Below are 17,326 nucleotides of genomic sequence, written 5' to 3' on the forward strand. Positions count from 1 at the left end.
ATAAGCTATACTGTTAACCTACTAACTAGAGTGAGCTTTTTACTCCTAGTTCAAAAGCTGGAGTACAATGGCTCTGTCTTTTTCATGAAGTTCAGTTCTTGTCTGGAAGAGCTTCAGACCTTTTTATGCAATATACAGAATGGTTGAGAGCACCAAGAGAAGGAAGAATATGTTGCATAAGGAGAGAAGCATCTCCTGTTTCACAGCTAACGTTTCCCCCATCCTCGCTGGGAATAGTGCACCTCCACACGTCTCCTGTTTCTATTGCAGAAATCTGCGCTGCGGAGGAAGTGTGCTGCCTGCAAGATTGTGGTCCACAACGCGTGCATGGAGCAGTTGGAGAAGGTAAGACATTGCCATCTTCTGGAGCCTACCGTGAACAACACTCATCTATTTCTTTCGCTGAGGTTTCAGTGTGAAAGACACCATATGCTAAATGTAGGTTTTTATAGCTGTTCTGACAATATACTACTTAAAAAAATTGCATTAAAATCCCAGATGATGTTTTAAAACAGATTTCTTCAAACCCCGTGAACCATTAAAAAAACCCCAAAACACCACAGAATGCTTTCACAATTTTTATGATTAAAAAGTATTTTCCCTCTACTTCTAGATTGAAAATTTGAGCTAGAAAATATAGTATCCTGTCATGCACAAAATTGCCCTTTGAAGTTCCTCGGCTAAACCCAGCATAATACATCTTATGGCTGCTGTATTTACTATAGGCAATGTAGCATGAGATGCTACTACGAACATTTTTCTCTCTGTTTACTCGAGTGTACTGTTTTGTCCACAAAACCTCAGAAATTCAGTGTTTGTTGTTAAAATGGAAAACATCAAAACTTTCCTTTATAGCGCCAATATTTCTGCAGTATCTCTCCTGCTTCTCGATTTCTTCAAGGAGCCTTTGTCCCCTCTCAAGTGCCTATAGAATAGCTTTTCCCATCGGTGATTCCTCTTCATTATGCCTAAGTTTTAATGCATGAAAGAAATTTTTCCCTACACTTTTTCTTTCTTGGTGGGATATGTGTAAAGAAATATGCATGGGAACTTCTCTGTTGGTATCATTAGAGCTTCTCTTTCACTCCTATATGTTTTGCAATGTTCTCCATAAATTAAGTTGATGCATAACAGACTTATAGCAGCAACTTTCTAGGAAGAGGTTTTTCTTTTCGAAGTATTTGGACTTGTGTTGACAAAATGTTATAGTGATTGCCATAATACTGAGTTGGAAAGGCACCATTTCCACTCCCGATACTTTTACCCACAGTGAAATTAGCATTAGCACATGCTTCCCGCACAAAATATTACCAGTGATTTTTTTCATTACTTCCTTCATCATTATCAGCGCTTATTCTCCATATCCCGGTGAGCTGGCATTGCCAGACACAGAGCAAATGGACAATTAGAGAAAACTCATTCTGAGCTTGTTTATGCCATTTGGAGATCATAAAATTCACCTCTTGGCAGAGGGTTATTATAAAGTCTGTATCCCTTTTAAAGCCCGTGGAGTTTAAAACTGGTACCTGAATCTTCTGCTTGGCCCTCTCTGCTAAGTTGTAAGTTGTAAGTACAATAAATATAAGCTGGGAGTCTTTCCAACCTGCCACGACTCAGCAGTGGAACAGTAAATTGCAATTCCAGATGAAGAGCGATGGAGGAAGACTAATAGTGCTGTGGCTTTAATTTTTTCTTAAGTAATAAATATTTTGTTTGCTGCTTTTTTGGGTGTTTTTTTCCCTTTTTTATTTTCCTTGAACTATTATTTTGAAGACTGTCATTAAATGAGGGAAGGTTTTCATTTATATGGGAAGGGGAAGGTTTTTATTTATCCTTCTACCCTCAACAAAAGCATAGCTGTGCAGTACTCTTAAGTTTTTTGTTCTTTGAGGGCTTGTCAACTTACAGTTGAATCCGTTTGTCTGAGTGCGTCTTTACCTTGTGTTTTCTTTGGCCTTTTCCCATGCCTCTCTCTTCGTCAGTATGGGGGTTTTTTTCCCCTCTCTACACCCCCTCCTCTTATTTGTATTGTTTTTCTTTTGTCGATAGATTTTGGATTTTTCTCATAGACTGCCTTGTTGTTTGTTAAACGATTTTTCTCTTCACCTACCAAAAAATGTTTTCTGTTCAGGGAAGCTCCTGTTGCCTTCTTTCTGTCTTTCCTCTCCCATCTGAAGGAGATAGTGCCACTGTGTGGGGCAGTACAATGCTTCCCAAATGACTTGTGGTTGGGGAAGTGGACAAAAGCAGCCTGATCTAAGCAAAAAGGTAGAAAAATAGGGTTTCTTCAGTTCTTCAGGTGATTTAATATTTCTCTACAGGTATGCTTTATGAAGACGTAAAGCTGGGGTGTGCAAAAAGGTGTTAGTGTTAGATTTCCAGCTCCTATTCATTTTGAGACCTAAGCTTAAGGCCACTTTGGTTGCAAATAGTCTCCTTCAGGAAAAATACAGATGAAGTGGTTTTCTTCTAGGCAAGGGGGAGACAGTACAAATAGTTGAACTAAGCAGGCAGCGATAGCATTAGTGAAGATGGAGGCTGTGTAGATATCAAGCAAGAATTATTATGGCATATTAAAAGAGATTTTCTGGCATTCGGGTAAAGTACTTTGTTCAGCTAGTGAGGCTAATATTTTAATCAATAATAAATATTTTGGAAGTCTGTCCTGTATCAACATATTGGAATAATTTCTCTCTCGGCTTACTTTCAGTTTTTCTAACAGCTTTATTTTAATACCAGATTAATTTTCGCTGCAAACCAACTTTCCGAGAAGGAGGCTCCAGATCTCCAAGAGAAGTAAGTAATGGACAAATGATGATTGCTCTTCATTTGATTTGTGCGCTGATCTAGCTGGCGTGGAGCTGTCGCAGTGCTTTTAGGTTCAGAGAATTCTTTGGCAGAGTTGGTTCCCAGTGGGTATGTTCTCCCCAGAATAAACAGTAAATGAATTCTAGCCGTGAAGCAGTCCGTTACTTACACTGACAGAAACCATTTTATCTTTCTATGATCCCTTTTTCACATTCATTCAGCTGTTGTCTTTTTTCTTTTTTTTTGTAGCATTTCTTTTTTTTCTTTCTGACCTTTGAACGAGTATCTTTTATTTTCTATTTCCCTCTCCTTTCTTTTTTTTCTTGAAGTAACTGCATTGTTCTAAGATTTTTTTTTTTAGTAAAAATCAGATGTTCAATAACCTTATGATTTGTTTCCAGCTCCCTTGAGAGTGCTGGGTATTTATTGTTATTATTGATTTATTTATATGTCTCTCTCACAAAGTTAGAAGCCAGTGCTTCAGAAATACCTCTTAACTTTCATATTTGATTTGCTGGCGAGCTTGCTCTTAGCAGAGGTCAGTTCTCCACCACATCAGTGGTTTAATGTTGGCTGGCATAAGTGTGGCACAGGCCAGACCCCTGCTAACCTCCTTGCCTACACTGAAGCAGGGGCAACAGTCATGTTTGCCCTTCTCTCTCTTGCTGCCATCCAGTGTGTCAGTACTCCAGATGAGAAGAAACTAGTTCAATAACTACTCCTTCCTTTCTTCCTCCTGCATTAACTTGTGATTTTGCTGGATTATAAGGCTGTATTTCCAAGCAGAATGGAGGTGGGCCATGCACTGTGGCTGAATACAGCAGTGCTGAGCTCTGTATTTAGGTGATGATTATCGTAGAATCATGTAATGAATTTTCTTCTTTTTTTGTAGAAGAGTACAGCAGTTCGGCAGCTTTTCAACATGGATAAAGAATACCATCTTGTGCTTATTCCTCCTCCAGTTTTGGTTGTGTCTGAGTTATGAGTGGGGACTGCTGCATTTTGTTCCAGATATTATTGCATTGGCTGAAGGGACATTTCCTTTGGTGTCTGTAAAAGAGTTTCACACAGATGACACTGTTGAGTATAAGCTGCCATTGCTTCCTATAGCATATCTTTTTGTCCTTCTTTTGCAGAACTTTGTCAGACACCACTGGGTGCACAGGCGGAGGCAGGAGGGGAAATGTAAGCAGTGTGGAAAGGTAAGATTTTTGGTGCAGCACAAGCACAACACTGAGCACTTATGCATTCAGGGTAGCCAGTAGGTCCTCCTAGTCACTGATTTTTTTTCTGTTTTAAACACGTCTCTTTTAAAGGCTCTTCCCATCTGGGAAGAGAGAAGCCAAGTGCATCTGCAGGAATGAGCTCATCACACATCCTGGGACATTGCACTGCACTGGCTGCTGAAAATGATGAGGAGGAAGGGTGTGGCTCCATGAGCTTCTTTCTTCTTTCAGCTAGTCCTGTGCCATTATGGCATCCTTGTAGTGGCATTGCTTTCTTTCTGCCTAGGCAGACTCTGGTTTTTTTGAGACTATTTCACAATTCCTCTGCTGTATAGATTATAAAACTTTTTATCTCTAAAAAGCTGTAAAAAATGGGTAAGAAGTACCTTAGCTACTGAAGACCTTCTGAAATATTATGAGCCTGTGAAATCTGTTGATAGATGCTTAAAAATTAAATTAACACAGGGATTTAATTTCCTTTCCCTGGCACTACATTATACTTTTGCCTCCCTGTTAACATGAACTAGTAAGAAAACCTGGGTCTTGTCTCCATGGTACAGCATTTAAGTCAGAGGAAAATCAGATTTTTCTGGACTCTGATGTGGATCATCAGCTACAACAAGGCATGCAATAAAAATGTGATGCCTTTCTATAGCAAGTAGCATGAGAACAGTGGAGTAAGTACAGAATTCTTAGGGTATGACTTTGCAGGCCGCCTCTGCTATTTTGGCCTGGATCTCCTCTGGAAGCCTTAGGAGTTGATTTAGCAGTGGGAGTACTTACTCCTTATTGTATCAAAACCTGTGCTGCATACGTTGACATGGGCAACATGACCAGTCCATCCTATGATTCCTGTCAGTCCTGACTAACATGGAGAAATTCAGAGGAAATGAGAGTTTACCCCTTAAATACTCAGTTGAGACAAACATGGTTGTAGTAGAGTAGGTCTTTGTCAAGAAACAGAAAGGATTAGGGGAAAATGATAGCAAGATAAGAATTCCATTGTATTTATTGGCCTAACAGTCTTGTATTAGATCAAAATACTTGTCTATCTTGTGCTCTGCTGTTACATTTCTTATTCCGCTGAACAAGAACCATCTTTTACTTTCTCTTGTCATGCAAGAAAAAGGAAACTATTGTTGAAATGGCATGACGGTGAATCCAAAGCGACAAAAGGTAGCATTATTCATGGAATACCTAATGATTCTGGTAGATCTTGTTGTGTAATGTTAGTTTTATCTCATGGCTGGAACTGGATGGTTAAGTGTTTTAATGATTGTTAATAAGAGTTTGAGTAAAGAAAGTATTTAGTGTACACTAATCTTATGCTTCAAATTATAAGCCAGTGGAACGGAATTAATGCTGCCCAGCATCCTTAACTTGACTTTGTGGCTTTAAATTTTGTATGCATTCTGTGCCACTGCTGATGCTTTCTGAGAGCTGGAAAACAAAGGTGTCTATGTCAGTGTTCCACCTTAAATCAGAAGTGCAGTTTGGAATGAATTTTCTTGATTTTCATCACTCTAGCACAATCCACATGTGGGACAGTCTTACAGCAAATGAACTGAATTTGTTTAGACTAAACTTAATTGAAAGTTGATTCTGCAGCTCATATGGGCATTCAGTCCACAGGACCAGACTACAGCTAGTCCAAAGTAAAAATTCTCTGAAAATACTAACATATAGTGTCCTTAATACCAATAGACCCTGTGCTCCCACTGTTATGTGTTACTTGCTAGCACAGATACAGCTTATATGGTCTCATCTACGCTTCATTCTTCTCTTCTTTCTCCCATGAGTGATTTCACAAAAGTACTACACGCTGAAATCGGTGCCATGGAAGAGGTCATGCAAAGTCTTGTTAAAATCTTGCTGTATGTGGTGGAATACTTTCTGTCTACTTGCTGTGACAGTTCCCCTTTTTTGCAACTGAAGACTGAAATAGAAGGATGGGCATATCTCTTAAGACTAAGTACCATCGAGCTTAGTATTTTATGGTGGCTTAATATGGAAAAGTATAAGATGAGGCAGGTGTTTAGTGATGCTTGCCCAAAACAGTCTCCTGGCCTCTTAAGAATTTCTGTCTCATGAATTTCTGGGAATGGTATATTCCAGGAATATTTAACAGCTCAAGATAATTTTCTCTTTTGTGATCTGGTCCAGTTTATCCTTGATTTCCTGTCAAGTTGCAGATTTTACAACATCCTTTCGCAAGGGATTCTCAGACTTAAGTACATACTGTGTTGCCAATGGGAGATTTAGATTGCTTAAAGAACTACTTCGTTGCGAAGCTTGATTTAGTATCCTGCCAACTAGGTCAATTTGTCACACGTGGATTTTTTTTTTTTTCATACAGCATAGATTTAGCAGCAATTTAAGATAGTCTTGAGGTAGATCACAAGATTAGGTTGTGCAATTTCAACAGTCTTTAATCATCAGCCAGTTTAACAAAGTGATTCAGTGGAATTTACTACAATCAAAATAGTGACTTAATTAAAGATTAAAAAATATCAAGGTTCACATGAGATGGGGTTTCCTATATTAAATCACACACACAAACAGATGCAAAACCAGATTGAAAATACAACATACTGAAGTTAATCTATGGCCCAAATTCTCCTTGAGTTTAGTGAATTACTCAATTTTATTGCCTTGGCATTCATCAATAGGCGATCGTTGAGTCTTAAGAAGTTGTACTTCACCTTTTTCCTTTGTTGGCTTTAAACCTCGGTGTCTACACCTCCATTGGCTTGGCTAACATATCATCTTTAAGACTCAAAATCTACCCTCGAAGGCGTCACAGCTCAGGGGGAAAAAGCTAGTTACAGCCTGCTGCGATCCAGGAGAGTTCAAGAGATCTCACTTAGAATTGCTATTTATAGGATCACAGGATGATTCTTTGGTCAATATCTTTCTTTCTGGCCACAGTTTGAGTTTTGGAATTCTGGCATTTTCACCAGCTGTATAAGTCCAGTACTTTTCAGAATGTACAGTTCTGGTTTTGTTTCTCTTGGGCTACAATCCAGGCAGCAGGTGTTCCAGGACTGTCAAGAGAACGCTCATCATCCCTGGTCACTACCTTTGTTGGGAAGCAGCAGTTCCGGGTGTGGCCAGGGAGTGCCTCATTGCCCCCAACTCACTACGCTAGTGCAAAGGCAAGGACACATATTGGAAATTCTTTTCCAATATGTGGCTTACCCTGAGACTGGGGTGGCTGCACCACTACACTGTGAGAACTACCTTTTGATTGTTTCAAACCTGTCATTTCTTAGTTTTTTTCTAGTGCTCCACAGCTCTTAAGTTGGAAGAGATAGTAAATAAATGCTCCCAAACCACATCCTCTACAGCATTCCTGATGTTGAAGAGCTCGTTTCTGTCTCTTGCAGGTGGGGGAAAAAAGATAGTTTTGTAACTTTTTATCTGTTATTAGCTGTCTGTTACCTGGGGTCATCAGAGAAATCAATTTTTTTTTTATGTAATACAACATAAAAAAGTGCAAACCATGTGGCCTGGTATCCAGTCCATGATTGTGCACTGTATCAGAAGTTTAAGGATGAATGTTAATTGATCCTTTCCTCATATACTCTCACTTACCAGTGGCTTATTAACTTTCTGCGACTGAGAATGCATCTTGGATCATCAGCTATAAACTTGGATCAAAGCTATAAACACACGTTTATTTTGTTTTACTTATTGTGGCCTCTAAAAATGTGTGTCCACCACACACACACAGTTTGCAGCTACAGTGTCTATCTATTTGTGTTACTGGTCCCTTTAAAGGCCTGTAGATTGATGCAGAACTGTGTATTTTTCCTGCACATAATGATAGGATTGAAATTCCTAGTATTTGAAAGGTAATTCTAGTTCTTCATTATTTTAGCAGAGGTCACCCTCCAAGTGCTTCTGTTGCTGTCTGTATTTGAATTGTAATAATATCTGGCTCTCCTACGGTGATGTTGCGTTTGAATATCCTTGAGAGCATTAAAAAGGGAATAAATATTATAGTAAAATATGTACCAGGGAAATTATTAATAGCTCTACCACTGATGTGAAAATACTCTTTAATGATACATGTATTTGAGAATATAACCCAAACACATAGGAGCTAGTAATCCCTATGTCCTCTGTTTGTGTTCGTTGGTGTCTATATTAATGTGGACTTCGATCCCAATTGAGACAGATTATAATCACCAACATAAGCTAGGGGTTCAGTTTTTTTCCCCTAAACATCTTTCCTCTTGTACGCAAATGCAGCTCACAGTGCAGGATTTCATGTGTTGTACAGGAATTAGGTGCCAGTGAATCTAATCTAATCAGATGCTATTGAGCTGATATTCTCACAAAGGTGGAATTAATTTTCTATCCCTAAATTTCTAAATTTGTGCAGAAGACCTCTGTGTGTGACCCAGGAGCAAAATAGATGAGTTTTTGTTTTCCTTCTCATTGAGAGAAGGCAAAAGAGAATTTTTGGTGGAATAGTGGGGGGCTCCAGTGTTTCCAGGTGATGATGGCCTCTGTCAGATCTCATTGTGACCTGCAGTGCGTTGCTTTATTTTATCAGTTCCTTTATTTGAAAAATTAGTTTTCAAATAATTGCTATTTTGCCTTAAATGTATCCTTAGGAAGAATTAGATCACATTTATAAAGTGATTGGAGGAAAAAAACTGGTGTTTTATTGCTATTTATCATTAATATGTTTTTGTTGCTGTATCATTTTCGCTAATGACTCCCTAAAAGCCAAATGTCTTACTGAATAAATGAAAAACGGTCCATCCAGAACTAGACAAGCTGCTCAGTCCATATGTTTAAAATACACCACTGATGGGCTATGGAATTAATGTAGTGAAGTTTAGGTTTTATTAGTGGAGGTTTGGAGAGAGAAGAATTTCTCCCCTGGTTTTCACAAAGCAGAAAAAACTAAAATGTTTTATTCCCATGAGGGGCTGAAATATATATCTATATTTTTAATACACCTCGGTATAAGAAAGTGAGATTTCTGAGAGACATTAAGCAATAGTGTAAATGATTAAGAATAGAGCATTTTGCCCAATGTCAGACCTTTGTTCCGGCACTCATATAACATGTACTGTGACTGTTTGTTCTTGTACTGACACTGAATGGTAGACTGGATCTGCCACCCAGAACCAGCTGGCCAGCTTGTCTTTGTGAAGCTGTTTGATGCTCTATTGCTAAACCTGAACGTGCCAAATCACCATCATTATGAATTTCTCTGAATGTAAAATCTGAGGTGTTAGGGGAGAGATAAAAAAAAAAAAAAAATCTAATCAGAGGTGACACAAGCCCTTTTAGGAATCGGCCTTAGTTGGTGATGTGGTCCGTCTGGCAAGCTGGTTTTTGAATACATGCTGTGGAGACCTGAAGAAGCAACAATAAGTTCTTCTGCATGGCAGGCAGATGAGTAGAGTAGAGGTGCCTCCTCTTCCAGAGTAATGATAGGGTTGTCCTCAGCTACCGCATGTGGGCAGATTGCAGCTCAGTTCCTCACTTAAAAAGATCAGTGCATGTCTGGATGTCTGGATGAGTTTTCAGTTGTTCATTTAATTCTCCTTCTTGGTGTGCTTGTCATTGTCATTACACTGACCACTAATAAGCTCATCCTTCCTGCAGATGTCTATCTTTCTATTCTTTCCACAGCAGCTAAGAAGGACCTTAATTATAGAAGCAATGAGGCAATGTCCTGTTAGATGTTACTAAATCAGATTATAACTCTTTACATTGGGTCTTGAGCATTACCCAGCATGTAGGAGATTTAGGTAAACTCAGCTCATTGAAAAGAAAAAGAGCACATAAATTCATGACTTCATAGAGACACTGAATTAGAAAATTCTGGGCAGTGATAGACTACTTTATGTAGTAGAGAGACGCTTGATAGGAAACACTGAGTAAAGGATCCAGATGGCAGCAAATCAGAAATTTAAGCAGTGACAGTGCCTATGAAAAACTATTCAATGAAGTTCTGGACTTCCATCTCTGCAGCCATCAACCTGCATAACTCTTCTCTGGCTAAAATAAGTATTAACTGAACTGAACACAAATTTTTACCCTGTAACTTACTATTTGTTGCCTGCGTTATGTGCTAGAAGAGGGCATATGACCCAATGGTCTTTTCCAGCCTTAGAATTTAGAGCAAAGTGGTATGTCTGTTGAAATTGCACTCTACAAAATGAAATTTTTGTGGGAGAATAAAATCTCATATTTTCTGGTAATGGTAGGCTTTTTTTATCTTTAAAACTAGAAAGAAATAATTTCTTTCATCTGTTTAGTCTGGATCAGACCATCTTGGCTTTCTTTAGTAAGTTCTACAAAATTTTGATCTAGTCAGCTCAATAGAACAAGGAACTTATTTTCCCAATCAGAACATTTGCACACAGACACTGTAGTTCATTCCACTCTGTTAAAAAAAAAAAAGTGATAAAGAAAGGAAAAAGAAAAAGGAAAATTAAAATTAAATTTTTTTTTTGTATTTAAAGCAAACAAGACTGCAATGAGAATGTTATGTTTAACAGGAAATCTGAATCTGTTGGGTCTATAGAATTCCATTAAAATATTCTATCTATTTCTTCCATTGTTTTCAATTACAAAATATAAGAAAAACATATAATAAAATGTTGAAAAAGCATTTTTAAAAGCGTGTGTGAAAATTCACCAGTTAAAGTTGAATTCTCTATGAATCCTGTAATTGTTTTATCTCCCCTAAAATCTGTTTGGTATCTGAGAACTTTGAGGCTGAACCAAGCTATCTGACTTCAATGAATTGATTTAGCCTAGCACAGTCACCTGGCAAGAGTTAAAGGTGTAAATTTTCTTTAGTCTAAAGGAATTTAATCCTTTCTTTTTTTTCCTGTTTATTCTAGGGCTTTCAGCAGAAATTCTCCTTCCATAGTAAAGAGATTGTGGCCATCAGTTGTTCCTGGTGCAAGCTGGCGGTAAGTTAACAGTACTCGGGGAGACTGGTAGCAGTTTCATTCAGTGGCTACGCTGCAAGCGTTTTTTTTTTGCCTGGCTTACAGGGTTCCTTCTCTGTGAATCACTCTCAGTTTTGCCATTTCTGTTCCTTTTGCTCAAAGGTACCATAACTTCACCTGGCTGACATGAGTCCTCTAGGAGAAGAATATTATTGCGCAATGTAGTTCTTTTGTAAGAAGACTTCTCTAGGGAAGATGATCTTTAGTTATACATTCCAAACCCTCCATTGTTTGAAGGACTTGAGTATGGTGGAGCTGGGAACACTGCTCCAGTTTTCGTACCATCACCCTCTTCTTCCTCTCTTGTCTTCCCCTTTTTCTTTCTTGACCACCTTAATGACTCTACTTATGTCCTCTCTTCCAGTTTCATAACAAAGTCACCTGTTTCATGCTTCATCACATTGAGGAGCCATGTTCCTTGGGGGCTCACGCTGCTGTCATTGTGCCTCCCACCTGGATCATTAAGGTGAAGAAACCTCAGGTAACTGCATGCTGATGTCTGTTTCTGAAGCTGTATGGCTGCACAGGGCCAACTTGGCTTCACTGCTTGGTACTTCTTCCCTAAGGCATGCTCGTTCAACCCTGTCCCTATCCCTGAAACCCAGCATACATCCATGGTGATTATGAACCTGTATCCTCCCACCCTTCCATCCAGCCCTTCAGCAGATTTCCTTATTTTGGATGATTAGCAACTTTTGTTCTGAGCAAATCCAGCTCAGATTTGTTCCTGTAACCTGTAGCTATGAGTTCAGCAAGCATACTGCAAGAAATCCCATGTTGTAGGCAGTCAAGCATGTTTCATTAAATAGAGCTGAGCAAATACAGGGAATAACTGCTCACAAACTTGAACTCAAGTAAGAATTGGCTGTGGCTGGACTGATATTCCTCTGAATTAGCTATCAATGACATCTAAGAAAAATCATGTCTTATTTACATCAGTGCTTGTTGAATGTCAGCAGTAAGCCCCTGTGATACTTTAATTGTAGATAACAAGCATTATCTTTCAAAGCTTTTGTAATGGCTGTGATGTGTCTTGGAGAGAAAAGTTCACTGATGAACACAGTAGCGAGAAAAGATATCCAAAAGAGCTGGCTAAAAATTAAAAAAGGATTCATATAATGCAAGAAGTTTGGGGTTTGTATTTTTTTTTTTCTTTGAAAGCCTGTTTTTGTTCCAGGCTGCAAACGCTGAATGTTCTAGAGTCAGAAATGCTGGTAAAAGTTTTATTTTAGATGAACTGAAACAAGTTAGTTTTCTGAAATAAATAGCTATTGGAATGCTGAAACTTCTCACTCACTTTTTCTTGTAATTTTCCTCCACTGACGGAAGTGCTGGTTTTATAGGGTAGTGATATATGGTTCTTAATGTTAGTTTTACTTGTTCTTGGGAAGTGACCCAGGGCTTTCTGGCTCTGTGTCCTGGTTGTCAACAAGGAGCTGAGAAGTTCAGTCTGTAGGCAAGGCAGTAAGACAAAACTAGTCCCATGAAACCGGAAAAAGGTCTAAGTTGTGACACTGCTCAGTTTTTAGTTCCTGTCTAGTGATATGACTGTCAGATTTGTGCATGAGTAGCGTTTATAACAAGCTAGATATTAAAGACAGGGGAGGGAGGGGAAATATATGTATGGAGTAATCAAAAAGTTGACCGAAGAGACTATTTACCCTTTAGGTCCAGAGAGAGTAGGCAATATGTCTAGCTGCCTTCACTCTGAGGAAAAAGGTTTCTTTGGCACTTGTTATTTATTACTTTTTCTTAGGAGTATTTTCTGCTCTCCTGCTGCTTCTGCCCAGCTCTACTTCTATATATTATGACCCTCTTCACCTTACATGAATGTTTAGTAAACACTATGAAGTATTCATTGCGTTCACGTCGCAGAATACAAACAAAATATTCTCAAATTTTTATGAATTCAGATAGTAAATATGTAGTCAGCAATCTGTTTTTCAGATATTCCACAACTGAAATAAATTTGGCTAGAAGCCTTTTTTTACAAAATATTTCCTCAGCTCTAATTAACTACTTACATTGGTCACAGGCAACTCCTGAACTGAATTTCCTACTCATATGAAATTGATTCTAGTGGTTCCTTCATCCTGTTTGTTGGTTGTTTCTTTTAAGCAAATAAGATGGCTTTTTGTAGCAAAGTCTTGTCCTGATTTTAAATTTTTATTTTTCTTGCTACAAAAATGGTTTTCCATGCTTATTTTCTACGTGGGTCACCACCTTTCAAATATTGGGCTTGAAAAAAGAGCATGTTCCACCTTTGATTACAAGCAATGTGGTAGTGAAGCATCATATTGTAATTGGTGAAGGACAAATCTCAGCTGACAATCTACATTATAAATTGGTAACTTTTGTTTCTTTCAAGCAGTTGATTGCAAGATGAAGAATATTTAGAGTGATTCAAATATCTTTGAGATTGGTGGTAGCCCTGTGTGTAATGACCCTTTTACATGAAAAACTCCCAATACACATTTCATATTACTCGTGATGTGAACCACTCCTGTAACTTCTTTACTGATTTCCAGTATTGCTGTACTGCGTTGGCAGCACTTCGACACCAGCTCTGATTTCTTGGGGTTCAAATGAATTCTATCTCTGTCTTTGCGAAAGCAAGTTACCTGTCTTGACTTGTGATAATTTTTGTAGTTGAGGATTGGTAGCGCAAGTGGTGTTAGCTCTAGAAATGGACTTGATTTATTCTTACATAGTGGGGGAAAAGTAGGCAATAAAGAGGATCTGACTGATGTCCTTACTGATTCAGTCTGTCTTCCGTTTGGAAAGGCAAAGGCAGCAACTGTAAAATTCTAAATTTTTCTCCTCAAGGTGAGTAAACATGGTGTTTTCTTCTTCTCCTCCTTTGAGGTCCTTGGAAAGGTCTGGGTTTATTTCTTTATTCTCTCAGTTTCTGAGTGTAGCTGGCTTACCTGATGGTGGGTTTTGAATGACAAGAATATTGCCAAAGTTGACCTTCCCAGAGGCTGTTCATTATTTAAGTGATGTGAAGCCCAGCATGCTAAAAACCTTTGAAAGTGAAGGCTGAAATGTTGTAAAGGAAAAGATTGAAAGGGTCCATTGGATTTGCTTGAGGTACTCTGGCCATTATACCACACAACACATAAAAGGAGGACTCCAGTTCTTCTGTTCATCCAGCTAAACTTGCTGAGAACTATACTGCCTATTCAATAATACCAAAAATCTCTTTTTAAAGACTGCCAAACTGACATCCACAAAGGACCGGTTTCCTTTCTAGAGGCAAGTTAGGATTTACAAATGGTTCCCATTTAAAGGTATGCTTTGCTATCAGGTACTTTGCTGAATAACATTATATGTTTATAAAATACTTATTACCTTGTTATGTGGACAAGGTAGACATCCATTATGTGGACATCCATTTCTTCACTTCAGTGTGTGAAGACTGATTATTATTCTTGGCTGTTATTCTTCTGCATGTTTGCAAAGAGAACCTGCATATGTTTAAGCAGCTCATTTGCCTTTTGTTTGCTATGGACATGCAGTTGCAATCATCATAGCAAAGCTTTAGGTTCTTTTAACGCTATAGGTTTAGGCATGTTTAAAAAAAGTGGTGAAATAACATAGTTATGACGTAGCATACTTTAGTGCCTTTTTAAGTGTGAAAATGAAACTTGTTATAATCATGAATGGAGGCTTAGACTTGAACCGATTCTCTGTTATAGCTGTATGCCTCTTCCCACACCCCCGCATAGGCAAGCAAATAGATAAGTTGTAATGGGATTTAATGACAACTACATTTGAACAGTCTTTAAACTATTCTTTTAAAATTAGTCAGGATTTTACTGAACTGTCTTTGCCCTTTCCAGAAGAACTTCACTGAGCCTAAGTCCATCCATTGTGGAGGTAGAATGACAAGTACGGTCCTTCTTCTAGAAGTACAGCTAAGTACTTGCCCTGTATAATACCAAACTTGAGTTACAGACCTATATTTGCCAGACAAATTCACTTCACTTTATCAAGAGGATAAGTATTTTGAATTTTACCTCTGGAGAGACTGAAGCACAAGGAAAAGTTTTTGTATGCTTATGACCGTTCAGCAGACTACTGGCAAGACTGTGGGTAGACTAGATAGAGCTTGTCTTTTACCCGACTCCAGGGAGAATCCTATATCAGAGAACGGCTGAGGAATTAGACTAAAGTCCCCATGGGAGACAGCTTTGAGAGTAATGTTCCATACCTTTCTATTGACATAAAGACTTTTATCCACAGTCAATCTGATTAGTGAAGCAAAGACCGTACAGATGATACTGCCAGTGCACTTCTGTGATCAGTGCAGTCTTTGTGGTTTATCATGCATTCAAGATCACTTTGTATCAGAGTAGAAAGATTGCAAACACTTCTGTGTGTTTTTTTCAAAATACGGTCCAACAGGGCAGATGTCCTGTAATTGCTCTGCAGAGCTGTCTTGTCTTCACCATTTTCAGTAAGCAACAAGGGATGGGTATATCCTGGTCCACCAGGAATGCTGAGAGGTGACAAAAAGCTTGTGACCTCGTGCTCTTTAGCAGGCTTCTCTTGCTCTGAGTGAAAAAAAAAGACAGTGTCTTTATGTATTTGAGTTAGATAGCTGTTTTTCTTAACTTGTTAGAGATATGGAAATACTAACTTCTGTATTTGATGTGCTGTACTTAAGTCCTGAAATTCTGGAAGTGGTTGTTAGCTACTAGGTTCTAGCTAATATCTATTTTTATTGATGTTGGTTAGCAAGCAGGATTAAAGACATAGATTGCTACTTAGAGATTTGATAATCCCTGGTCATTGATTGTTTTTCAGTAGTGGCACACTTTTGAATAAGGTCAGGACAGAAATGAACTTTTGAATGAGCTGAGTGGATCTTACTTCCCCTCTTGAAGTAAAAACTAAATCAATAAGTTTTCTTCTAATTCCCTTTGTTACTTTATTTCCTGGTGATGGCTAGTCACCATTATTAGAGAGAATTATTAGAGAGAATATTTACAGTATTTCCTACAATACAGAATTTTAATCACATGCAAAATGTTAAGGTTTCCTTCAGTTACTGAATAAAAATAATAAAAACTGGGTCCAGTTCCATTCAATATCTTTATCAATGACCTGGATGAAGGGGTTGAATGTGCCCTTAGTAAGTTTGTGGATGACACTAAGCTGGGAAGAAGTGTTGATCTGCTGGAGGATGGGGAGTTTCTGCAAAGGGATCTGAACAGGCTGGATCGATGGGCTGAGACCAGTGGCATGAGGTTTAACAAGGCTGAGTGCAGGGTCCTACACTTGGGATACAACAACCCCGTGTAGCACTGCAAGCTTGGGGAAGAGTGGCTGGAAAGCTGCTTGGTGAAGAAGGACCTGGAGGTGTTGGTTGACAGTCAGCTGAATATAAGTCAGTGGTGTGCCCAGGTGGCTGAGGCCAACAGCATCTTGGCCTGTATCAGAAATAGTGTGGCCAGCAGGTCCAGGGAGGTTATTTTGCCCCTGTAGTCAGCATTGGTGAGGCTGCACCTTGAATACTGTTTTCAGTTTTGGGCCCTCATTACAAGAAAGACATTGAGGCTCTGGAGCGTGTCCAGAGAAGGGCAACAAAGCTGTTGAGTGGGCTGGAGAAAAAGTGTTACAAGGAGTGTCTGAGGGAACTGGGATTGTTTAGCCTGGAGGAGAAGAGGCTGAGGGGAGACCTTATTGCTCTCTCTAACTACCTGAAAGGAGGTTGTAGTGAGGTGAGTGCTGGTCTCTTCTCCCAGGTGACAGGTGGTAGGATGAGAGGGAGTGGCCTCAAGTTGAGCTAGGGGTGGTTCAGCTTGGACATTAGGAAAACTTTTTCACTGAAAGGGTTATCAAGCAGTGGCAGAGGCTTCCCAGTGAGGTGGTTGAGGCACCATCTCTGGAGGTATTTAAAAGATGGATAGATGAAGTACTTAAGAATATGATTTAGTAGTGGACCAGTACAGTTGTATTTGATGATTTCAAAGGTCTTTTCCAACCTAGTGATTCTATGAAGAAAGTAAAATAAAATTCCCCTTTTTGGACAGTTCTTTTTACACCAGAACACTTCTTGTTTCGGTATCACTGAGCAGGCTATTGCCAGCCTGGAGAATAGCATTGATGCAAGTTCTATTTTAATAGGCTTTGCAAAAATACAAGTAGTTTTATGGGTTCTTTCCAGTGTATTTAAGTGATATTGTCATTTAAAAAGAGAGCAAACAAAGACCCCACAAACATCTCCCTCACCCAAATCCTTTAATGGTAACAATTCAGTTTGTTCCTTAGCAGATTACACAAGTTTCTTGGTAGGCAGGA

General features: G+C 38.8%; 1 protein-coding gene across 8 annotated transcripts in view; it reads left to right on the plus strand.

Moving 5' to 3' along the window:
• The window catches only part of DGKI (diacylglycerol kinase iota), a 229,154-nt gene that overhangs the window by 88,518 nt on the left and 123,310 nt on the right, over positions 1-17,326 (plus strand). For 6 of the 8 annotated variants that reach the window (XM_054080460.1, XM_054080513.1, XM_054080496.1 and 3 more), the window contains exons 4-8: positions 271-345; positions 2,740-2,796; positions 3,945-4,010; positions 10,910-10,981; positions 11,385-11,501. In XM_054080460.1, coding sequence (XP_053936435.1) covers positions 271-345; positions 2,740-2,796; positions 3,945-4,010; positions 10,910-10,981; positions 11,385-11,501 — 387 coding nt within the window. The remainder of the gene's footprint in view (positions 1-270; positions 346-2,739; positions 2,797-3,944; positions 4,011-10,909; positions 10,982-11,384; positions 11,502-17,326) is intronic. The other 2 variants (XM_054080467.1, XM_054080504.1) reach the window with 1 other exon arrangement.

The sequence above is a fragment of the Cuculus canorus genome, chromosome 1, assembly GCF_017976375.1.
Source record: "Cuculus canorus isolate bCucCan1 chromosome 1, bCucCan1.pri, whole genome shotgun sequence".
Taxonomy (NCBI): domain Eukaryota; kingdom Metazoa; phylum Chordata; class Aves; order Cuculiformes; family Cuculidae; genus Cuculus; species Cuculus canorus.